This window comes from Callithrix jacchus, chromosome 5 (genome assembly GCF_049354715.1).
Source record: "Callithrix jacchus isolate 240 chromosome 5, calJac240_pri, whole genome shotgun sequence".
Classification (NCBI taxonomy): Eukaryota; Metazoa; Chordata; class Mammalia; order Primates; family Cebidae; genus Callithrix; species Callithrix jacchus.
This window is the reverse complement of record NC_133506.1, coordinates 70,395,585-70,420,222: the sequence shown is the minus strand read 5'-3', so window position 1 is coordinate 70,420,222 and position 24,638 is coordinate 70,395,585. Positions and strand designations below refer to the sequence as shown.

Genomic DNA, 24,638 nt, shown 5'->3' with positions numbered 1-24,638 from the left:
GGTTGGGGGGAGAGAGAGCCGAGGCCGAGCAAAGGAAATGCACCAATCAGCTGCTCCCCCGGGCTCACAACTGTCTGCGGCGCCCGAAAAACAAGTCGGTGCGCGGGGGACCCGGGATCGGGGCCGCCTTGCTCCGGCCTAGCCCCGCGGCCCTCGGTGCCGGCCCCAGGGCATGCTCGGAACCCTGCACGGCTCCAGCCCAGACGCCCCGGCCTCAGGTGAGGCTGCGGGAGGGAGAGGGAGGGAGGGAGAGTGTGATTCCCCGCCTCCCCTCCCACGCACACCACACTCAGTGTCACCGCCCGCCTCCGCAGATTCCAGGGCGGGGGTAGGAGGCACTGGGATTCAGGGTTGGAGGGGGCGCGGGAGTTGTGGGCATGCGACGGTGTGCGCCTCGCCTGCTCCTCCGCGCGCGGGCGCGCGCACACACACACACACACACACACACACACACACGTACGTCTTATGTAACCGAGCCCGGGTAGAGCAGGGCTGCAGAAAGCAGAAACGGCGAGCCCCGCTCCCAGAAGCAGGTGGGACCTCCTTTGGCCTTTGGCGGGAGGGGAGTGGTGGTGGCGCTCGGCCTGGCAGACGGAAACCTCCCCATCGCCCCAGTGAGTCGGAGAAGTTTCACTGTCGGACTCAGAGCCTCGGGACTGCCCCCTCCCGCCACTCCTCCCCGCCCCCATCGCAGCCCTCCCTGGACGGTGTGCGAACGCAGTCCCCTCCCCCCCAGGTCTCGGCCCCCACTAGGGGCCCCGGCCGTGCGGCCTGAGGGAGCGGCCGGATGGAGCGGAGGATGAAAGGCGGATACTTGGACCAGCAAGTGCCCTACACCTTCAGCAGCGTGAGCGCCGCGCCGGCCTCCACGCCCGCCCCGCCCCGCACCCAGCCCCTACTCTCACCACAGCCCCCCTCCCCGCCGTCCCAGAGGAGTCCTGGGCTGCCCCGCCCCTGAGCCACCCGGGGACCCCAACCTCGTCCCCCAGACTAGGCGCCTCGGGGTGACTTGGAGGCATTCTCCCCCTTCTCGCAGAAATCGCCCGGAAATGGGAGCCTGCGCGAAGCGCTGATGGTCCCGCAGGGGAAGCTCATGGACCCGGGCTCCCTGCCGCCCTCCGACTCCGAAGGTAAAGAGCAAGACACACAAACCGCGACCGTCCTCCGCCACACACACACACACACACACCGGCCGATCCTGGAACCCCCAAAAAACTAGCCCTCCAAGGGAATCTGGTCATTCTTCTTGGTCCCTACTCCCGAGGCGGGGCGCGGGAGGGGGGTTCACCGGGGCTTGCTAGGGCTCCTTCTCTCTTACTGTCCCCTCCACCTCACCTCCAATTCCACTATTTACCCCTCAGATCTCTTCCAGGATCTAAGTCACTTCCAGGAGACGTGGCTCGCTGAAGGTGAGTAGTTTTGTGACCTTTTCTATTCTGGGGATCTGGAGAGGGGGACACTCTATGTAGCCCCTGTTGTTCCACCCTAGCCCTACACTTCTCCTCTCCCTTCCCTGCCTCCAAGGCCCTCTCTGACCAGGTTCCTTGCCACTCTACTCACCGCAGAGCCCGGTGTGGACATTATATTGATATTTATTTTCTCTATTCTGAGCCAGGCTTGTGTAACTAGGCTTGGGGATGAATCAGACCATTGTGTGGGGTATTTGCTTATTTGAATGGAACTTGGCCCCAGGCCCATTTTCCTGGTTGAAATTTTCATTTGCAAAGTTTGTTTTGCAGAAGCCACCAGGCCAAGGTGCTTGTTGGGGTGTCATTGTGTGTGTGGGGGGGAACAATTAATTTGTCACCTATCCTCCGGAGTTGTCATAGCATTGATTCTTATCCCCTGAGGTTCTCTTCTTCCCAATCCCAGCACCAAACAATTTACTGTGCATGCCAAAAGCACAACAAGTTTAAATAATTATTTTCGGCAGCCCTTCGGCACAGAGGGGCCCAGGGCTCCCCAAATAGCCTTGATTGTAATTCTAATAGCAAGTGTTCCTCCCTCCTCCATCCTGCTTGAATACCTCCGCCCCCAGGCAAATTCCCCTTCCTGTGTGCTGGGGAGTTAGCGGTGAGCTGGCTGGGGTGGGGTCCGTGGCTGGGCCTGCTGGGGAAGTGGTGTGTTTGAGAGGTTTCCTGGTTGGATTCATCCGTGCGTTTTGGTGGGGCCTGAGGGTGTCGCTGGTGGGGCTGCAGGTGGGAGGGAAAATGGTGGTTTAGACAGCCTCTGAGAGCAAAGGGTTACTAGCCCCATCTTAGGGTTCCTTTATTTTAATGCTATGAAAACGAAGAAGCCAAAACACTAAGAACTCCTTTTTGAGGTCTTTTCCTTAGGATCTCCTTATCCCTCCACCCTGGCATCTTTCTTTGGTAATTTTTTTTCAAAGCTCAAATCCAACTGCCCTGGAACTCTCTGTAGAAGCTTAGAGTAAAAGGAAAATGACTCTTGACTAGATCCTTGGAGTGAGACTAGGTCTGTCCTGCCCACTACGGTATTCTAAAAATATATATGTTGACAGAATGACTATTTAGCATAGAGCAAGCACTCAAGACATTTTGCGGAATTAATGGCTGAATGGCAGTGTGAGTGCTGGAGGGATATGGGGGTATTGTGTGCGTCTTCCCGACCTTGCAAGTCCTGCATGCCCAGCTCCAATTTACAGGCAGAGCTTTGCCCCATCTCCCCATCCTCCTCCTGAGGTTCCGGAGCTGGGCTGGAGCTGAAGAACGCAGAGGTGTCAGTTTCCATGGGCTCTCAAAGACTTCCTTTCCCAGCGCCTGATTTCTGTCTGGCTCACCGGCTTCATTCCTTGCCTGTCAGCTGAGAGTACCCACAGTGGGCAGCTCCTGGGGCTGTGAGCTAGGGGTGGGCTGAGGTTGGCATTTCGGCAGCAGCTGGTCCATCTGTGCCCGGGTTTGAGATGGGAGGGGGAGGAAAAAGCGCTCTACCCCTTGGCGGGGGGTCTGGAGAGGGTACGCATGTCTGTCTTTCAGTGTCAGTAAGATAGCAAGTGTGTGAGTATGTGAGAGAAAGAGTATGCATGTGCATGTGTGTGTGTATGTGTGTGTGTTAGTTACATGCTGCTGTCCTGTACATTTAAATCCAGTGGGTGGGGAGGTGGGGGTGGGGATTGCAAGGAGGAGGGGGTGTGGACACTGGGATCTCCTTGGTTCCCTCTCCTTCCTTCTGAGGGAGCAGCTCAGGTTCCCAGCTGGCGATGGATGGCCAGGCCTGAGAGGGGGATGCTGAGGTCGATCGCTCCTCATTTTCTCTGCGGAGACAGATGCAGCTGCCGGGGCCCTGTCCCCCTGCACCATCCCAGCACCACCCCAGCCTCCTCTCCTGTCTCTTCCCACCAGGTCAGTGACCCCAGCAACCTGGGGGGAGCTTTGGGGTGGCAGGGAGGGACTAGCTCCTTTGGAAACTTGCCAGTGGTGGGACACATTAGGAGGAATGGGGACCAGAGCCCAATCTCCCTCTCTCAGCTTGGTTTCTTCCAAAGCCCCAATTTGGAGAGAAGCAGCAAGGGGGTCCTGGTAGTATGGGGGGCACTTCGAAGACAGCATTTGGAGGATGCACAGGTTGGAGCCGGGCCAGTATAGGGAGATTCCGTTTCGGTGCCGGTTCGGTGTCCTGTGTCCGGCATTGAAGGGTGAGTGTAAGTGGGGCTTTATGGAGGCAGCTCATATATTTGGGGTTGGGTTTTTGTAGACAGAGGGGAATGAAGCTAGGAGGGTGTGTCTGATTTGGGGGTGCCTCGGATCTGTTGAGATGTTGGGGAAAGAATCAGGCTGCTACAGGGAGACCCAGGCTCAGGCAGGCTGAGCCCAAAATGTGTCTGGCTATGATAAAAGATGTGCTGGTTTCTGGTGAAGGTTCCTTTCCAGGCTTGTCAGGAGCCCTGAAACCTTGGGGACAATGACTTTGTTGTCTATTTGGTAGTAAGAGCCATTGACTCTAGGCCATGACTCCTTTGTATGAGGCTGGGGTCTGTGGATTGCCAGAGCCCTGGGGATGGGTTGCAGGGACCCTTGATCCCTCTGATACTGTGTGTAAAATTGCTGGAAGTGCACCATACACAAAAGTGTATGGATTTTTTTAGGAAGAGAATGACCCGTAGCTTTTATCAGATTCTCGAAGGGATCAATCTGCACTCCCTTTTTCACAGGAATTGCCACTCCCCAACCCTCTTCCAAGGGCTCCAATCCCCTTGCCCTTTGGCTTTCCCAGTCATATTTGTAGCTCCAAAAAAAGATCCCATGTGCGGAGGGTGTGCATAGAGAGTGTGCATGGAGGGCACATTTCACCCTGTGCTGTCGTGCTGCCGCAAGAGTGAAGTGAAAGGAATTAGGGTGTGTGCATCCCTGAATGCATGTCCATGTGCATGTACACTAGTGCCTCGGCATGTCTGTGGGGAGAGAAATCCCCTCCCGAGTCTTTACCAGCTACAATGCCTCCTTCTCCCTCTTTCTGTCTCTTCCCCTTCCAGAAGACTCCTGGAGACAAATATGTCCCCTCCACAACTAGACAACTGGTTCCTTCCAGTACAGATGCTGCCAGGGTGGGGGCAGGGTAAGGGACAGCAGTGACACAATGGAGCAGAACCTCTGGAGAATGCGTCTATCCCCTTCACACTATGACTGGACCCTGGGAAGAGGGTGACGGGGTATATATGGTGTGGGTGGCTAACGAATGGTAGGCTTCAGTTTGTCTCTGTTTTAACCTCCCAATTCTTCCAGAATCCAGCTTGGGAGGCCCCAGAACCCCTCCTCTTTTTTTAACTGACCCCCATTTTGACAGGAGAGTCCCTAAAATTCTCTCTCTCTGGGCATTATGCTGTCTTGGCACTTTTCCCACCCCGTCCTTAATCATCTGCCTCGTCTTCAGACAGATAAACTCCATCTTAGTGCCAGGATGGAGCTGGGGACAGACTCTGGCACACTGTGGCTTGGCAGCCAAAACTCAGCCAAGTTAACGAATACATAAAGAGAGCAGTGTACACTCAAGACCAAACATGGTAATTAAAAATTCTCCTGCTCTCCAGGAACGCGAGGCTCAGTGTTCCTATTTCTATCCTGTTGACAGTCTCTGGATGACTGAGGGCCCTACCCTACCCACTTTGGGAGAAGGTCAGTGTTTGGGGGAGGGGCTGAGCAAGGACAGATTTCTCCTGGCTCTGGGAAGAGGATGGTGCCACCTCTTTTGGGGTGTGGTCTATGTGCTTGAGGAGGCCTCCTCCTGGACTGCTGGGCCAGAGGGGTCTCTGGTTAAACTGTCAGGCACGAGGCAGGAAGAAAGGCAAGATGATGCCAAGTGCTCTCTGCTCTCCAGCGCCAGTGACGCCAGCAAGAGATACCCCCAGCCCATTACCTCAATGGAAAGTGGCAGTTAATGAATCCCGGGGGGGGGGGGAGCCCTGGAGTGCGTCAGCCACCCCTGAGTTCTGCACCACCCTTTCCCTTGGGACCTTTCTTGCCTAGTAGGAGGGAGGGAAATGTTGGTCACTCTGTCACTCTCACTGCCTGCCACCTTGGGGGATGTTGCCTCTGAACGGACCAGAGGGCACAGCGGGAATGAGCCTGGGCTTTGCATCTTGGGCAGGTAGACAGATTTGGCCTCCTACCCTCTATCCAAATGTGCCTATTTTTAAGGTTGTGGTGGCTGAAGTGGGAGGATTACTTGAGCCCAGAACCTCGAGGCTGCAGTGAGCTATGATTGTGCCACTGCACTCCAGCCTGAGTGACAGAGGAGACTTCTCATAATAGACAGATTTTTTTTTTTTTGAGATGGAATTTCGCTCTTGTTACCCAGGCTGGAGTGCAATGGCACGATCTCGGCTCACCGCAACCTCCGCTTCCTGGGTTCAGGCAATTCTCCTGCCTCAGCCTCCTGAGTAGCTGGGATTACAGGCACGCGCCACCATGCCCAGCTAATTTTTTGTATTTTTAAGTAGAGACGGGGTTTCATCATGTTGGTCAGGATGGTCTTGATCTCCTGACCTCGAGATCCGCCCACCTCAGCCTCCTAAAGTGCTGGGATTACAGGCATGAGACACCGTGCCCGGCCCTATTATTATTTTTTGAGACAGGGTCTCACTTTGTTGCCCAGGCTGGAGTGCAGTGGCATGATCTTGGCTCACTGCAACCTCTGCCTCCCGGGTCAAGTGATTCTCCTATCTCAGCCTCCCGAGTAGCTGGGATTACAGGCATGTGCCACCTCGCCTGGCTAATTTTTATATTTTTAGCAGAGATGCAGTTTTGGCACGCTGGCCAGGAACTCCAGACCTTGGATAATCTGCCCGCCTTGGCCTCTCAAAATGCTGTGGTTACAGGCTTGAGCCACCACGCCCTGCCGGAATCGTGTTTTTAACTATGCTCTGGTGACTTGAATTAGGCCAGTTTGGGAATGGCTGACTTTTTGCCATGCTTGTGTTCCTGAAAAGATGGGTGCCACCTGTGTGTTTCTGTTTGTTCTTGCCACTGGATTTCAGGTCTTATTGATTTCTTTGGGCACTTTAGACCAAAGTATTATTATGTTGACTCTTCCTCACTTCTCTAGCTGCTGGTGGCTCCCAATTCTTAAACTCCCTCTCCCTAATCCTTCTGTCAAGAAATAAACTATTAATACAAGCCTATGTTTATAAACACTTGACACCTCTAATATTTAAAGCAAGTTGTTGAAGAATATTCTTGCCAAGCAACGTATCACAACCTAAAGTATCCCCTGTGAGATGTGCTTTCCCAGAGAGGACCTGCCCCTCTCTAGTGTTGCCTTGTGTGTGGAGAGGGGGAGCCTGCAGGGAAGGGATAGGCTGGTCAGGATCTCTTCAGTGCATGTCCCCAAGCCCACAGTGCTGACTCCTCCCAGCCTGAGGACAAACGATTATTGCCTGTTTATTCACACACTCAGGAAATAATGCAGCCAGCCAGGTGCGGCGGCTCACGCCTATAATCCCAGGACTTTGGGAGGCCGAGGCGGGTGGATCACAAGGTCAAGAGATCGAGACTATCTGGTCAACATGGTGAAACCCGGTCTCTACTAAAAATACAAAAATTAGCTGGGCATGGTGGCGCGCGCCTGCTAGTCCCAGCTACTCGGGAGGCGGAGACAGGAGAATTGCTTGAACCCATGAGGCAGAGGTTGCGGTGAGCCGAGATCGTGCCATTGCACTCTAGCCTGGGTAACAACAGCGAAACTCTGTCTCAAAAAATAAAAGAAAGAAATAATGCAGTGAGTGTCTACTCTAACATGCTGTCTACTCTGACCTGTGCTGGGTGTTGGAGAATCAGATGACCAGAGATAAATCTCTTGCCCTCATAGAACTTAACTTCCTGGTGGAGGAGATAGATGATAGATAAATCGATTGATAGATAGACAGACAGATAGATAATAAACGGGTAAACATAATAAGTTCAGGTGACAGTATGTGCCAGGTAGAAAACAAAACAGAGGCTCAATAGAGAGCCAGGAGGAACCACTTTGGTTTAGAGGCGGTCAGAGAAGGCCTCTGCAGAGATGTCAAAGTAAGCTGAGACTCTGATGACCAGGAAACAAAGAGGAAGGCAGGAAAGTATCTGAGGAAGAAGGAACAAGCTCAGCAGGTTTGAGGCTAGGAAGGAGATCAGAGTGCTGCCGACTCAGGCAAGGAGAGGCGGGTCAGAGGCAGGCAAGGCCCAGTCATGCAGAGCCTTGGAAGCCAAGGGCAAGCATTTGGATTTCATGCTTTAAATAAAAGAGAAATGATTCCGTTTTTGTTGTAAAAGGTCACCTTGGCAGCTAGGTGGAGAGCAAGGGACTATAGGAGGTAAGAGTAGGGTATTCTCATAAGAGGCTGTGGCTGAAATCCAATAGCCTAGAGGGAAGCCGAAGGGATGGGATGCGTATTTGTGTAGGCGGGGTGTGTGTGGAGGTTTTCTCTAGCCATCCTATCCCCCTCACCAGCCATTCTGACCTCTCTGGGCATTTTATCAGTTTCCCCATTGTCCAATCTGAGAGTAGTCTCCAGGGAAGGAGAGTCCAGCCTCGTCGGGCTACAGGTTCCACCTCATCACCTAGAACCACTCTCTGGAATGTCAGGAAGTTCTTGGTGTCTACACTTCCTGATGTGATCCCTTTATTTTTGAGAGCGGGGCAAAAGTGGGCAAAGGCTGGGATCAAGGGAGATGCTTAGCTGTATAACCACCTGGGAAGCTCCCCTCTGGGGAGGCCAGGATAAGAACTAGAAATCAGAGTTTGCTGTCCCAGTTAGAAGCCTTGGATGAGCTGCTGCTGCATTTCAGTTTTCCTGCCTATTCCTAAACCTAGCTCCACCCATTCTGGCATCCTGGGAGAGCTCCTCAGATCTCCAACCTTGGGAATCCCTCCCCTCAGCTGCATATTAAAGGGATGAGGCACCTAGGTGCTCAGCCAGTGTCCTTTGCCTTCTGCAGTGGTCCCAGTCACCAGCCTCCTGCTCTCCCACTGTCATCCTCCTTTTCTATTTTGTTTCATTTTATTATTTTTGAGATGGAGTCTTGCTCTGTCACCCAGGCTGGAGTGCAATGGCGTGATACCGGCTTACTGCAATCTCCGCCTCCCGGTTTCAAGCAATTCTCCTGCCTCAGCCTCTTGAGTAGCTGGGATTACAGGCATGTGCCACTAAACCCAGCTAATTTTTGCATTTTTAGTAGAGACAGGGTTTCACCATGTTGGTCAGGCTGGTCTCAAACTCCTGACCTCAGGTGATCCACCCACCTCTGCCTCCCAAAGTGCTGGGATTACAGGCGTGAGCCACCACACCAGGCCCTATTTTTATTTTTGACACAAGGTCTTGCTATGTTGTCCAGGCTGAACTTGAACTCCTCGGCTCAAGTATCCTCCCACCCCAGCCTCCCAAGTAGCTGATCTACCATATCCATCAAACTTTTCCCCTCTGTCAAACCTCCTTCTTGCCTCCATTCCATCTCCTTTCCCTGGCTCAGGAATTTTTTTTTTTTTTTGGAGATAGGGAGAGCAAGCTCTGTTGCCCAGTCTGGAGTGCAGTGGCATGATCTTGGCTCACTGCAACTTCTGCCTCCTAAAGGGCTCAAGTAATCCTCCCACCTCAGCCTCCTGAAGAGCTGGGACTACAGGCACATGCTGTCATACCAGCTATTTTAATTTTTTTGTAGAGACAAGGACTCACTGCACTGCCCAGGCTGGTCTCAAACTGCTGGACTCAAGCAATCTCCCCACTTTGGCCTCCCAAAGTGCTGGAAATACAGAAGTGAGCCACTGTACCCAGCCTCAGAACTCTTGTACATCTCAAAACCACCTGGAAGGATGTTTAAAATGCAGATTCCTGGGTCCAGCCCAGACTCAGAACCTCCCCCATGTGACTTTAACTTATATATTTACTTTTTATTTTATTAAATTTTGTTTGTTTTTTTTTAAGAGGGAGTCTCACTCTGTCACTAGGCTGGAGTGCAGTGGTGTGATCTCGGCTCACTGCAACCCCCGCCTCCCAGGTTCAAGTGATTCTTCTGCCTCAGCCTCCCGAGTAGCTGGGATTACAGGTGCCCACCACCATGCCTGGCTAATTTTTGTATTTTTTAGTAGAGACGGGGAGGGGGTTACGCCTTGTTAGCCGGGCTGGTCTTGAACTTCTGACCTCAAGTGATCCTCCTGCCTCAGCCTCCCAAAGTGCTGGGGTTACAGGTGTGAGCCACCGCACCCAGTCACCTCCCATGTGATTTTATTTATTTTATTTAATTTTTCTTTTGAGAAACAGTTTCACTCTTGTTGCCCAGGCTGGCGTGCAGTGGCGCCATCTCAGCTCATTGCAACTTCCGCCTCCCGGGTTCAAGCAATTCCCCTGTCTCAGCCTCCTGAGTAGCTGAGATTATAAATGCCAGCTACCACGCCCAGCCAATTTTTGTATTTTCAGCAGAGGCAGGGTTTCACCAGGTTGGCCAGGCTGGTCTCGAACTCCGGACCTCAGGTGATCCACCTGCCTCGGCCTCCCAAAGTGCTGGGATTATAGGCATGAGCCATAGCACCCGCCCACCTCCTATGTGATTTTAAATCCACAGGATCCCACTGTCTGCCCATCCCAGATATGACTGCTGTGAGCTTTGAGGGAGTTTTGTAAACTTTGACAGGCAAGGCTGTTCCACTTCAGAAAAATGGAGGAAATGAAGACAAAGCATCTAGAAAAAGAAAGACTGGAATCTGCTCCTGCAGGTTCTGGGAACAGTCTTCCCTCCTGAGTCTTAGTGGAGCCCAGAGCTAGAGGGCACTAGGACCTAGGTGGAGCTACCTTTAGTTTTAAGCAAGCTTGTCCAACACGTGGGCCTGCAGGCCACACGCAGCACAGGGTGGCTTTGAATGCAGCCCAGGCCCAACACCAATTCCTCATAAACTTTCTTAAAACATTATAAGATTTGTTTGTGATTTTTTTTTAAGTTCATCAGATATCGTTAGTGTTAGTGTATTTGTGTATTTTATGTGTGGCCGAAGACAATTCTTAAAATGTGGACACCCCAGTCTAAAGGCTGTTGGTTCTCTCTTGACTGTTGCTAATCTGCAGGGCTGCAATAATGGAGCCTCCCAGGAGCCCACCAGGGCCCCACCCCAAACTTACCTCTGATCTCTCTCTGCAGCTCAGGTACCAGACAGTGATGAGCAGTTTGTTCCTGATTTCCATTCAGAAAACTGTGAGTAGAGGTCCCTGGGGAGAGGGCGGAAGTGGTGGGGGGTGGCAGGAAGTGAGTCATAGGATAGAGAATCACAGATCAGCTGTTCTCTCCTGAAAACAGTGGGGGTAAAGGTCAGGGCTCCCCATTCTTGGGTTTGATCTCAAAGACCAAGGCAGTAACTGGAATGAAAACCTTGGTTGAAACCCGGGGCCGGCCGTGTTCTTGCTGTGTGACCCTCCAGCAGACACTATCCGTTTGATCCTCCACTGCCTTAGATCTGAAGTGAGGGGCCTGGGCCAGTTCAGCAGAGTCCAGTTCTAGTGTTCTGAGTCACTTTCACGATTTTGCTCCCCAGAAGACGTTTGGTCATATCTGTAGACATTTTTGGTTGTCACTGTTGAGGGTGGGGTGCTATTGGCGTCTAGTGGGTAGAGTCAGGGATACTGCCGAAAGCACCCTATGAAACTCAGGACGGCTCCCCACAATATATTCATAAAACACTGTCTGGCAGCCCACATGTCAATAGTGCCACTGTTGAGAAACCCTGCTATAGGCTGGGCACAGTGGCTCACGCCTGTAATCCCAGCACTTTGGGATGCCAAGGCAGGCGGATCACAAGGTCAGGAGTTTGAGACCAGCCTGACCGACATGGCAAAACTCCATCTCTACTAAAAATACAAAAATTAGCTGGTCGTGGTGGTGGGCGCCTGTAATCCCAGCTACTCAGGAGGCTGAGGCAGGAGAATTGCTTGAACCCGGGAGGCAGAGGTTGCAGTGAGCTGAGACTGTGCTACTGCACTCCAGCCTGGGCAGTAGAGCGACACCCTAACTCAAAACAAACAAACAAAAAAAAGAAAGCCCACTTTAATGTCAGATACATTGCTGTCAATTGTCTACACCAGTGAAACAGAACAGGGCACAAAAAATCGAAAACAGCAGAGAATAGTTGGTTACAAATAGGGCATTTGACTGGACTGCAGTTAAAACTGAATCTCACTCACACTGGCTTGGAACCTTGTGGCTAGAGTTTGGGAACCCAGCAGGGGCCACAGGAAAGGCCAATGTTCTTCACAGATAATGTTATTCAGCTGACATTCAAGTGGGCCAATATCCAACCTCAACCAGAAAAAGAAAGATTCTTTATATCCTCAAATAAGAAAACATGTCGCACCCTTGGAATTTTCCAGGGCACTGAGGAAAACTACAGGCCCTAGGTTGGAGGTGCTCACTCCTATGAAAGTGTTTTCTGGGGCCTGGGGTTGCATTAATTTTTTTTTTTTTTTTTTGAGACAGAGTCTTGCTCTGTCGCCCAGGGTGGAGTGCAGTGGTGTGATCTTGGCTCACTGCAATTTCTGCCTCCTGGCAGAGATTCCCTTGAAGCAAGCAATTCCCTTTTCGCAGCCTCCTGAGTAGCTGGGACTACAGGTACCCACCACCATGCCCGGCTAATTTTTCTTTTTTATTTTCAGACGGAGTTTCACTCTTGTTGCCTAGGCTGGAATGCAATGGCGCGATCTCAGTCTACCGCAAGCTCTGCCTCCCAGGTTCAGGTGACTCTCCTGCCTCAGCCTCTTGAATAGCTGGGATTACAGGCACGTGCCACCATGCCTGGCATTTTGTCTTTTTAGTAGAGACGGGGTTTCTCCATGTTGATCAGGCTGGTCTCAAACTCCTGACCTCAGGTGATCTGCCCGCCTCGGTTTCCCAAAGTGCTGGGATTACAGGCGTGAGCCACTAAGCCAGTTAGTTTTTTTTATTTTTATTTTTAGTAGAGACAGGTTGTACCATGTTGGCCAGGCCAGTCTTGAACTCCTGACCTCAAGTGATCTGCCCTCCTTGGCCTCCCAAAGTGCTGGGATTACAGGTGTAAGCACTGCACCCAGCCTAAATGTTGAACTTTAGAGGATTTATTTGGTTAATAATCAGACACTAGTCTGATATATAAACTAGATATAATGTAAATAGCCAAAATGTTCTTAAGTGTCTCACCTTGGATCAGGGAAAACTGATACCCAGAGAGGGCAGGAAGCTGTTGCAGTCACCCAGCTGGTCCTCAAAGCACGGAAGGTGTCAGACGCCCTGCCTGCCTCTTGTGTGACAGGCTCCGGCCTTGCTCTGCCCCCTCTACCCCCTCACCCCCGCAGTAGCTTTTCACAGCCCCACCACCAGGATCAAGAAGGAGCCCCAGAGTCCCCGAACAGACCCGGCCCTGTCCTGCAGCAGGAAGCCGCCACTCCCCTACCACCATGGCCAGCAGTGCCTTTACTCCAGGTGAGCCGCAGCCGGACCCGGTAAAGGGTAGGGGAAGGGTGTCCGGAGAAGGGAGGCAGGGGCAGAGGCAGCAGCTGAGAAGCAAGTTAGACAAAGGATTTTCCAGCTCCTCTAAGGAAGCAATACAGCTAAGGATTTCCTCCAAACAATCAGACGGAAGATGCAGCAGAGGGCCTCAGGAATACATCCGGAAGCCAGAGCAGAGTCTGTTTCCACCACGAGGCCCACTGTCCCACCCAAACCACTGCTCTGAGCAACGAATCCCAGGTGTTCGACCAGCCTGGGCAATAGGGGGAGACTGTCTCTGAAAAAAGAAAAGAATTCGCTAGGGCTGTCTGTGGCTTCTGTGGTTCCCTTCTCAGCCCCCTCTATCCGTCCTTCTCCCATAATCCTGGTGACCTCACTTTCCTAGGAATGAAGGGTTCAGAGATGCTTGCTGGCTTCTCTACTCCCTCACCCCTGTCTCCTTCTCAACTCCAGTGCCTATGACCCCCCCAGACAAATTGCCATCAAGTCCCCTGCCCCTGGTGCCCTTGGACAGTCGCCCCTGCAGCCCTTTCCCCGGGCAGAGCAACGGAATTTCCTGAGATCCTCTGGCACCTCCCAGCCCCACCCTGGCCATGGGTACCTTGGGGAACATAGGTAAGGAGACAGGGAAACCCCACTGCTTGTGGGCCCAGGTCTCAAACAGTTTTTCTTCAGTTCCTGAGTGTTCTCCATAAAGACTTAAGCTTCGGGGCGGTGGGGGTGGGGGGTCGGCAGAGTAGAGAGGGAGAGATACTGACACTCCAACCCTCTAGACCCCACTCCAGAGCCCACTCTGTAAGCCTGGGAGTAACAGGCTGGAGGAGGGATTAAAGCTCTATTCTCCTCCTTCTCCATCCAACCACATCCAGCTCCGTCTTCCAGCAGCCCCTGGACATTTGCCACAACTTCACATCTCAGGGAGGGGGCCGGGAACACCTCCCAGCCCCCTACCAACACCAGCTGTCGGAGCCCTGCCCACCCTATCCCCAGCAGAGCTTCAAGCAAGAATACCATGACCCCCTGTATGAACAGGCGGGCCAGCCGACGGTGGACCAGGGTGGGGTCAACGGGCACAGGTACCCAGGGGCGGGGGTGGTGATCAAACAGGAGCAGACGGACTTCGCCTACGACTCAGGTGAGAGACTGGGGTGCAGCAGGGTGGCATGTGATCACGTGAAGAGTTCCGTTGAGGCCAGAATGTCTCCTGAGCCTTTTACATCCCTGTTTATCATTTCTTACATCCAACCCACCCACCCCCTTTTTTTTTCATAATTTCAAAATAATTATCATTTTTCTTTTTTTTTTTTGAGACGTAAGTCTCATTCTGGGGCCCAGGCTGGGATGCAATGGTGCCATCTCTGCTCACCGAAACCTCTGCCTCCCAGGTTCAAGCGATTCTTGTGCCTCCGCCTCCCGAGTAGCTGGGATTACAGGCACCAGCAACCATGACTGGCTAATTTTGTGTTTTTAATAGAGACAAGGTTTCACCATATTGGCCTGTCTGGTCTCGAACTCCTGACCTCATGTGATCTGCCCACTTCAGCCTTCCAAAGTGCTGAGATTACAGGCATGAGCCACCTCACCCAGCCAAATTGTTACTTTTCTTTCTTTTTTTTTTTTTTTTTGTGATAGAGCTCTATTGCCCAGGCTGGAGTGCACTGGCATGGTCTTGGCTCACTGCAACCAAACTCCACCTTCTGGGTTCAAGCGATTCTCCTGTCTCAGCCTCCCGAGTAGCTACAGGTGCATGCCACCACACCTGGCTAATTTTTCTGTATTTTTAGTAAAGATGGGATTTCACCATGTTAGCCAGGATGGTCTTGATCTCCTGATCTCGTGATCTGCTGGTCTGGGCCTCTCCCAAAGTGCTGGGATTATAGGCGTGAGCCACTATGCCCAGCCTATTGTTATTTTTCTATTAGCAAACCTATGTTCAGATTAAAAGATAAACAACCCTCCCCCATGGTAATTTATCTGTAATCCCAGCACTTTAGGAGGCCATGGCGGGAGGATCGCTTGAGCCCAGAAGTTAGTTCAAGGCCAGCCTGGGCAACAAAGTGAGATCCCCTGTCTATTTATAAAAAAGTAAAATAAAAATAAAATAAAGGGGGATGTAGATCCTGCCTTCAGGTAGCTTGTGACTTAATAGGAAAGTTAAGGCATTTATTTCTATTGAACAGGTGTTTGAGGTTTTAATTACCCACTAAGACCAAACTACTGTGACAGGAACGTGAGTGTGCAGAGTTGGCAAATACAAAGATGAATAGGATGTGTCTGGTCCCTGTCCCCACAGAAGTTAAAAAACACAAAGGGATTTGAATGAAGAGAAACGTGAACTTGAACCTAGACAGGCTCATCATTCTTGCTAGTTCTCAACAGGTGTTTTGTTTGTTTGCATGTTTTGAGACAGTCTCCCTCTGTCGCCCAGGCTGTAGTGCAGTGGTGCGATCTCAGCTCACTGCAACCTCCACCACCTGGGTTCAAGTGATTCTCATGCCTCAGCCTCTCAAGTAGCTGGGATTACAGGCGCCCATCACCACAGCCTGCTAATTTTCGCATTTTTAGTAGAGATGGAGTTTCATCCTGCTGGCAGGTTAATACGTGGTCTGCACATCCTGTTTGAGCCTCCCAGTTGATGTATGTATGCCCTGGCCAGAGGCTGGGCACTGGAAGTAGGAACTTATTTAAGTTCTAGTTCCACCTGGCTGCTTACTGGAGTGAAATGTACTCAGCTAGATTCATAAATAGCTATAGTTCAAGGTTACAAGGGCTGAGGGAGGGCCAGTCCCAGGAAGGGCCCAGAAAACCCTGCCTTTTCTTCTTTCAGCCTAGCTTTTGTTACATTGTTACTAGCCCCAAATCTGAGTTTATTAGAGTAGGCCCAGAGCCAGCTAGAACTTTAGAATTTCTCTTTTTGTGGTGCCCACAACCTTTCAGGGGCAGGGGGATGAGCCACAAACCCCCAGGCTGTCCGGCTGAGAACCGGATGGGCGCTCCTGTCCTCAAATCCAGGGCCTAAGCCTGACCCAGGCTTGGCAGTGAGCTGGGAGAGGAGGAGGGAGGCACTCTTGCCGCTGACCTTCAAAGGCTGTAGACCGGGGAGGATCGTGTTACATGCCCTTGAACTCCTGCCCCTCCCCCCAGCTACGCCTGAATGGAGTCAGGAATTCCATTCACAAAATGGATGCATGAATGAGCCCACCCTCCCGCCTCCTCCCTGAGGTGTCGGGTTTCACCATCTTCTCATTCATAGGTGGGAGTGGAGTGGAGTGGGGGGAGGGCGGGAAGGGGTTGGAACTTGAACTGGTGGCTTCACACAGCCACCTCCCCGGTATGGAGTGGGGAGGTTCCTATCCTATGGAATGGAATGAAATGAAATGGAATGTGCTCTGTTAGACCTGAAAAAACAAGGCCCAGTGCCCACTGCCTCTTCCCCAAGTGCATGCAGGCACATACTCTCAGTTTGTCTCACACACACACACACACACACACACACGTGTGCACGGGGCTGCGAATCTGACCTGCTGACCGGACATGTGTCCATTCTGAGGGATTCAGGCGTGGACACTGAACCCTTTCCCCGGACGTTCATCTCACCCTCCCTCCTCCCTCTGAACCCACAGGAAACAGCTGCTCCCTGGCAGCTTGGGCCTTGCAGAACAGCTTGCCCAGCCCCCGCTGCTGCCTTCCATAGCCTCTGCCCCAGCCCTCAAGTTGAGGGGCTCCAGCTTCACACTCCCTCTGGGTGAACTTCCCCTGGGATTTTGTGGTTGGCAGGCAACTTGGGCAAAGAATAGTCACCAGGAAGCAGGCTGGAAGGAAGAACTTTTTTTTTTTTGAGACTTAAGTTTCATTCTGTTACCCAGGCTGGAGTGCAATGGCGGGATCTCTGCTCACCACCGTCGCCTCCCGGGTTCAGGCAATTCTCCTGCCTCAGCCTCCTGAGTAGCCGGGATTACAGGCAAGCGCCACCACACCTGGCTAACTTTTTTGTATTTTTAGTAGAGACGGGTTTCACCATGTTGGTCAGGCTGGTCTTGAACTCCTGACCTCATGATCCACCCACCTTGGCCTCCCAAAGGGCTGGGATTACAGGTGTGAACCACTGAGCCGGCCTAGGAAGAAATTCTTGAATGTGGATAGGATTTCCTCCTCCCTTCCCCCCCAGCTCCACCCTAGCCACCACTCACATACCCCTTTCTTTCCCACAGATCTCACTGGGTGTGCATCAATGTACCTCCACACAGAGGGCTTCTCCGGGCCCTCTCCAGGTGACGGGGCCATGGGTAAGGCAGTTCCCCTTCCCCTGCCAAGCCCTCCATGTTGGGGGAGGGAGCGCCACCATGGGGGAGGGTCTCCCTGGCCAGCAGTCCCTCTGGACTCTGGGGTTTCATCAGTGAACCCCCAAATCTGAGTAACCCCTAACTTCCTCCACAAGGCTATGGCTATGAGAAAACCCTGCGACCATTCCCAGATGATGTCTGCGTTGTCCCTGAGAAATTTGAAGGTCAGAGAAGTGACTGTTCATGGGAGGGTCAAAGTCCTATCATGCTGTATCCCCGCAGGAGTCACATCACATTTCATGGTTGCAAGAGGGTGGGACCCACAGAAAAGTGCCTGGGGAGACCCCTTGGAGAAATCCCTGGGGTAAGGGGAGGCAGTTGCTTGGGGGACCAAAAGACCCAAACCCCACACCTCCTATTTTTGTGTTCCCCAGGAGACATCAAGCAGGAAGGGGTTGGTGCATTTCGAGAGGGGCCACCCTACCAGCGCCGGGGTGCCCTGCAGCTGTGGCAATTTCTGGTGGCCCTGCTGGATGACCCAACAAATGCCCATTTCATTGCCTGGACGGGCCGGGGAATGGAGTTCAAGCTCATTGAGCCTGAGGAGGTGGGCCTCTCAGATACCCCCAGCCCTCCTTTCCAAAGTTGAGGGCCTGGAGATGGGAGAACCTGGGGAATGGTGGCACATGCCTCCACCACAATCCTTGCTTTACCTGACTGGAATTCTTGCCAAGCCTAAGTTTATGGGCTGATGCTTTGTTGCCAGGCTGGCTTAGTATTTTGCACCGAGACTCTCAAGTGCTCTTTCTGACCTTTCCCCCATTTCTTTTCCTCTGCCAAGGTAGCATCTCTACCCCAAAACTGTTTTGTCCCCAGGTTGCCAGGCTCTGGGGCATCCAGAAGAACCGGCCAGCCATGAATTACGACAAACTGAGCCGCTCGCTCCGATACTACTATGAGAAAGGCATCATGCAGAAGGTGGGGGCTATGGGTCCAGGGACAAGGTGGTGGGGGCAGTGGCTGTGGGAAGCTAATGGGGGAAAGGCTCAGAAGGGCAGTTCTCAGGAACTCTGTAGGATCAGTTAATGAATCAGTCAGAGGGACAAGAAATTGTGGACAATCCCAAGGATCTCCTCTCCCAAAAAAAGTGCTACACTGGAACTGAGAAGCCCCAAGCAGGGAGAAATTGACATGAAAAAGGAGTAAGAACTGTGAAGGGAGAGTCAGCTTCTCAGGGGAGCCAGCATGGGAGAGAAATGCCCTGAGCATCTGCCTGGACTGGTAGAAGGCTGCATTCCCCTCTCCTCCGCCTTACCCCATACCAAGGCTTCGGGGCTAGCCAGGCTGACCAGCCCTTCTCTCTCCCCATAGGTGGCTGGAGAGCGTTACGTGTACAAGTTTGTGTGCGAGCCCGAGGCCCTCTTCTCTTTGGCCTTTCCGGACAATCAGCGTCCAGCTCTCAAGGCCGAGTTTGACCGGCCGGTCAGTGAGGAGGACACAGTCCCTTTGTCTCACTTGGACGAGAGCCCCGCGTACCTCCCAGAGCTCGCTGGCCCTGCCCAGCTGTTTGGCCCCAAGGGTGGCTACTCTTACTAGCCCCCAGCTGCTATTCCCCCTGCCACAGGTGGGTGCTGCCCTGTGTACACATAGATGAATTTGGTGTTGGGGAAACTTCATCTGAAACCCACAGATGACTCTGGGCAGATCCCCACTGTCCTAACAGTTGCCCTGGCCCAGACTCTGAGCTGCTCACCAGCCACGGGGAAGGAAAAGTGGAGAAATGGCAAGTCTCTAAAGGTGGAGTCTCAGAAACTCCCCTGGGGGCTCCACCTGGGCCCTGGGGGAATTCAAATCAGCTTCTGCCCAGGTCCTGCTTCCTGTGTCCAAGCCCCCAACACCTTTTCCCCAACCACGGAGAACAAGAGTTTGTTCTGTTCTGGGGGACAGAGAAGGCGCTTCCCAACTTAAACTGGCAAGAGGGAGAGGAGGTTCTCTGAGATCCCCAGATCTTCCCACTGCGGGGGACTCTGCCCCAAGCGGGTCCCAGCTTGTCAGTTCTTGGTGCTCTGTGTTCCCGGAGGCAGAGGGAGGTCGATGAAAAGGAACCTGGGATGGGGGGTGCTGGGTGGAAGCAGAGAGGGATGGGTTCCTGCTCCAAGGGGCCCTTTGCCTTTCTTCTGCCCTTTCCTAGGCCCAGTTTCCACTTCCACCTCCACCACATCTGCCAGACCTTAATAAAGCCCCACTTCTCCCATTAGTTATCCTGTGTCCTCTTTGCTGTCTGTGAAAATAGACCTGGGGATGGAAAGAGCTCTGGCCTTGGAGCAGAGCTCACTGGTTTGGGGCCGGGCCCTGACATTTAATCCCCATGTGGATTTGAAAAAAGGCACCTATTTCTCTTCTGAAAAATGGGCTTAATAATACCTGCCCTTCCCCCTTCCCAGCATTACTGTGTGAAGATCCAGAAATAATGGACAGGGTACTTGATAACCTGGACAGGCGTCCCTTGTGCACTTTGAGCCTGCTTCCTGCAGCAGTCTCCCTGGCCCTGCAGGTGGGGCAGGTGGGCCACTGAGTTGCAAGGCTGTCCCCGCTGGGACTTCTTCAGGCAGAGTTTTGGTTTTTGGTTTCTGTGATCCTAACTGTTCCCCTGACCCTGCTGCCCCACATAGACCCCAATTGCATGTCCTCCATCCTACCTCAGCTCCTAGGTTGCTACTTTTGCTGGGGTTGGGGACAGTTGTTTGGAGAATGGGCCAAAGGAGAAAGACTCCCAGGCCAGACGGTACAGGGAGAGGCTAGAGCAGGCCCTGGATTCTGGCCAGTGGAGACTAGATCTTCAGGGCAGTGGGGGAGTGGGAATCACCTAGATTCTCCTTGCCCAAATCTGGGAGAGATCAGAGTCCTGAGGCTGAGATTTTTGGGTATGGATAGAAACGGCAAAGCGGACAACATGGTGACACCTGCGGAGGAAGTATGACCGAGTAGAGGTGACAAGAGGTGGGAGGGGCAGAGTGGGTGCTTCCAGACCCAGCTCCTGTGTAAACCACTGTCCGGCAGACAGGCTCAGGTGCAAACAGGGGCTCTCGTGTTAAACAGAAACTGCAGCTGTTCTGAGGTTGGGCCAGCCCAACTGTGTTCACGCCTGAACTGCCAGCAGCCTTGGCCCAGCACCAACCTGAGACCATCCCTTGGAGGGACACCCCAAGCACCATCCATAAATAAAACGCGACATTACCTCTTCCTAGAAACACAAAACATCAATGCACTGATACCCTTTAGAGCAAGAAACAGAAAATAAATTTTAAAAATATATAATTTAATTCCACATGAAAGCCAAGCTATCATGGTGGGAAGAAGGTGTAAAAATCCGGTGGAAACTGAGGGCTGAGTACACACATGAAGAGAGAGGGATTGAGATGAGAAGCAGCATCCAGGGAAAGCGAGGTCTCTACAGGCTGAGAGGATGGCCTGTGCCCTCTGAACTGTTCATTAACAGGTCACCAGTCCCAGTTCTTTGTTCAAATCCTCAGACTTGGAGGGCCACTGCTCCAGTGAGACAGCTACAGCACCCACGGGGAGGAAGTGCTTTGGGCTGCAGTAGACAGTCAAAGCAACTCATCCAGGCAGGATGAAGTAAACCTGGACTGAGGAGCCTGACCCAGCAGCGGAGCTCACACATGCCCCATGGGGACGGTCCCCATATAAACGGTGCACTCACCACATGTGCAGAGGCAGGCAACTCCTGAGCCTGCTTCCCGCTGGGTTGGGGTGAACATTATACTTTAATGGCCAAAAAGACCCCAGATCTCTGCATGAGACCCACATCCTCTCCTGGGCTGTCAATCTTGGGAAATACTGGTTCAATGAAGAGAAACAAGGGCTCCATTGTGAGAGCAGCAGGCAAGCTCCCCTTCTGCATCTGGACAGGACCCCCTCCTCTTCCCTCAGAGCAGGCTCAGCTCAGCTCCCCATACTGCTTTCCTGAGAGTCAAAAGGTCAGACCCCAGCTATGCTGTCATAGCAGAGAAGTGACCTCAGCTCTAGGGTAGAGATGGTCAAGGAACACCCATGGAATGGGGATTCTTTTTTCCTCACCTGAGCCAGAAAGATAACCAACCCTGCTGCCATTATCCTTGACCTATTCAACATTCCTTTTCAACCTCAGCTTAAAACCCAAGCCTCCCTCCCCAGGTGCCAACACTGTCAGTGCTGGGCACTCAGTCGGGACAGGCTGGGCCACCAGGAGTTTGTTTCTGAATGGGGAAGATTTAGGCTGGAATTAAGATCGGGAGACAGATGTGGTGGTGTGCACCTATATAGTCCGAACTACTGGGGAGGCTGAGGCGGGAGGATAACTTGAGCCCAGGAGTTTGACGCCAGCCTGGGCTCAAGACCCTATCTCAAAAAAATAAGAACAAAACAAAACGAGACTGGGGAGGTGGATGTCAGTCCCCGTTCCCCCTTTGGCTCCATTTGAGGTCCCTGCTCTGTCTCTCCCCAGAAGGCTTCAAGGTTAACACACAACAACGCCCTGCCCCTTGATGACTGGCCTGGGTACAAAGGCACACAGACAGAATCAGAAGACACTCACTCAGCTTAACAAAGGGGCAGGGATCAGCAGTCAGCAGGATGCCTGGCCTATATTCCTCTCCCTTGGCTCTCTGAATTGTCTTTAGGGTGCGGTTTGCTGCCCAGTGACAATATACATTCCTTTATATCCTGGAATGTTGATTAGTCTCTTTTAGTTTCTGGCATACAGTTCTACAGTAGTTCTAGCATTTATCACTTCAGAACTTGCTAGTTAAGGGTGGGAGAAGCAGCACCATAACAGGACGTGCCCAATCTCCCAGCGGCTTCTCTACAAGCACTACGTCCAGACCAGCTTTCCACAAGTTCCACAACCTGGCCTGGCAAGACCTGCCTGATGTTCCTCCAGGTAAGGAGACTCCTCAGTGCCAAGGACAGTGGCTCTCACTGTAATACCAGCGCTTTGGGAGGCGGAGGCAGGAGGATTGCCTGAAGCCAGGAATTGGAGAGCAGCCTGGGGAACATAGTGAGAACCCATCTATATGAGAAGAAAAAAAAAAACAGCCTCCTCAGGAGCTGTGAGAGGGGCACAAGGAGGTGGCCATTCCCCAGCCAAGTGCCAGGAAAAACCCACGAGAACAAGCCCTGGAGCACAGATTCCAGGCAGCACAGACCAGCTGAGAGGAGAGGTGTTATGTTTGTTTTCTGTTTGGGGTGGGAAAAGGGAGGTTTTCACCATAAAATTCCTTTGTTAAAGTCCATCCAGGACCTCAGGGGAAAAAGATAAAAACAAAGTAAAAGCTGCGTTGTTACTTAGTATGTTTCAAAAGGAAATCGGACTTGCTGCACGTTGTGAATGTGCTGCGAGGTTGAGGGAGCAGGGGGAATCCTTCTGTGTTTAATATGTGGCATCTGTAACCACTCAGGCCTCCAGACTGACGTGCTCTGTGGAGAGGACGTGGTTAATCATGGGGCAATCCCCCAGCATGGCCGCTGATGCTGAAAGACAAGGCTGGAGGTCTGGGCTGTACATCATTTCGGAGCCCAAAGAGGCCCTGCGCTCTGGTTTTAGGGGATTCTCATCATATGCACCCGAGCACAGATACTAAATCTCCCTCACTCTGTGCCCAAGCCAGTATCCTACCCTTTCAGCTCAAAGAAACAGTCACAGAAAATCATTTTAGATTCCTTAAGAAAATAAATATTTCCATGGAGGTCAAACCAAAGTACAGGGCTGGAGAAGGGGTGGGAAACCCCGGGGCACACACTTTAGACGAGCACAGTAGCTCCTGCCAGCTGGGGCATCAGCGCCCTCACCATGTCCTTGCATAAGACACTCGCCCACTCTCCTTGCCCATCCTGGGACTGCACAAGTTGCCCCTTTCTTGAAGCTGATGCACTGTGTCCCCGTGTTAGCTAGGAGCTCCCAACAGGCCCCAAGGACTTGGGGTGATGGGAGCTGGAGGCTCTTGCCAAAGCCAAGCCTAAATCCCTGTTTCTATTTTACCAGCAGGGAAGAAATGAGAGTCAAGTTGAGAAAATGCCCAGTTAAGACAGTCAGTCACAGGACAGCTGTATCCTCAGGACCAGCCTGTCATCAATGAGAATAAGTGCGAGCCCCAGACTACTGCTGCCGGAGAGGCAAATGAACACGCTTGCCTTTCAGCGCCGTCGGAAGGCCCGGGATATTCTCCAGGCATTGGGTTCCTCATAGCGGTTGTACAGGGGTTCCAGACGCTGCTGCTTCTTCTGTTTGCTTAGCTTAGTTGGGTCGGAGACCTTAAAGAAAGCCGGGGCAAACTCCACAAGCCACCGCGGGTCGATGGTGGTAACCTCACGCATGTATTCCTTGGTGGTCAGCACCAGCTCATGGTATACGACCCTATGGGGGGACAGAAATAGAACTCAAGCCTCTGGATGCAGGTCCCACTCTACAGTCAACCTGATCCCTAGCAGGCCTCAGCTGAGCTTACACTTTATCCTCTTACCTCTCACGCCTGACCCCTACAAGACTACAGACTGTTTATGATAGCCACACCCCGATACTGAAGCACCCACACACCTCTAAACACAAGAAAGGTCTCAGGAGAATGTGTTCTAGTCCTGGCTCTGGCTCTAACTAGTAAGTGACGTGGAGCCAGTCACATCCCTTCTCTAATCTGCTTCTTGCTCCATGGGGTGGTTTATTAGAATGTTTCCACAGAATTCTAAGGCCCTGAAGAGCGGTCTCACACACTGCCACAAGGGATGGGGAAGGCCAAACAGGCAAGAAGTTGCATTTCTAACCCTTCTCCTGTGATAACATGGTGGTTTTGAATCAGTTTCATATTAGGGTTCTAGAGAAAGAGTCCTTTAAAAAAAAAAATGTTACTTTAAAACTACACCTCTAGGTAGTTTTTTTAAACCACAATTTTTTTTGCAACTAGGTCTCACCCCTATGATTTTCATTCTGGCATAGGGTTTGATACATTGTGCCTAACTCAGGTTTCTGCTGCTCAAGAAATGCAAGCAATGTTATAACAGGAAGTACTGGGAGTAGGGAAGCCATGGTCGCAAAATGCCAGATTTACAGGTTTTCTGTCCCTAGACCCTGCGATCCATCCACCTACCATTCTGGCTGTCTGTTGAAGAGGGCACTGGAAGGATGGATGTAGACCACCTGCTGGTCGATCAGGGTCCGGTAACCCTCCTGCGGGTCTTTCTTGGCGGCATTACGGAAGAACCCACTGCAGATGGCCTTCTGTACTCGGACTGTGGACTTGCCACAGGAAACAACATCCAGCTTATGTCTATCAAGATAGGACAAACGATGTGACCCCACTCTGCTTTCAGAGGTTTTATTTTCCACAATGGCAGTGCCCAACACCCC

At 52.3% G+C, this 24,638-nt stretch overlaps 2 protein-coding genes across 38 annotated transcripts in view; one reads left to right on the top strand and one right to left on the bottom strand.

Annotated features, from left to right (window-relative positions):
- Positions 1 to 19,496, top strand: ETV4 (ETS variant transcription factor 4). Of its 34 annotated transcripts, none has more exons than XM_078375521.1 (15): positions 1 to 218; positions 737 to 847; positions 1,037 to 1,130; positions 1,362 to 1,409; positions 3,195 to 3,362; positions 10,623 to 10,676; positions 12,128 to 12,208; positions 12,803 to 12,929; positions 13,410 to 13,571; positions 13,826 to 14,091; positions 17,168 to 17,242; positions 17,395 to 17,463; positions 17,674 to 17,846; positions 18,116 to 18,217; positions 18,611 to 19,496. In XM_078375521.1, exons 5-15 carry the CDS (start codon positions 3,287 to 3,289, stop codon positions 18,833 to 18,835), a joined length of 1,410 nt encoding a protein of 469 aa, XP_078231647.1. In that variant the 5' UTR covers positions 1 to 218; positions 737 to 847; positions 1,037 to 1,130; positions 1,362 to 1,409; positions 3,195 to 3,286; the 3' UTR covers positions 18,836 to 19,496. The 34 variants fall into 34 exon arrangements, with proteins under 34 accessions (XP_078231647.1, XP_078231639.1, XP_078231640.1 ...); XM_078375513.1 differs by lacking the exon at positions 3,195 to 3,362 and having other exon boundaries at positions 18,611 to 18,863; positions 18,944 to 19,077; XM_078375514.1 differs by lacking the exon at positions 3,195 to 3,362 and having other exon boundaries at positions 13,428 to 13,571.
- Positions 19,497 to 20,541: 1,045 nt separating this feature from the next.
- Positions 20,542 to 24,638, bottom strand: part of DHX8 (DEAH-box helicase 8) — a 39,567-nt gene continuing 35,470 nt past the window's right edge. For all 4 annotated transcript variants that reach the window (XM_035299645.3, XM_054255687.2, XM_035299647.3 and 1 more), the window contains 2 exons: positions 24,379 to 24,558; positions 20,542 to 23,651 (listed from right to left, as the gene is read on the bottom strand). In XM_035299645.3, the coding sequence (XP_035155536.1) occupies positions 23,432 to 23,651; positions 24,379 to 24,558 (400 nt within the window). In that variant the 3' untranslated portion in view covers positions 20,542 to 23,431. The remainder of the gene's footprint in view (positions 23,652 to 24,378; positions 24,559 to 24,638) is intronic.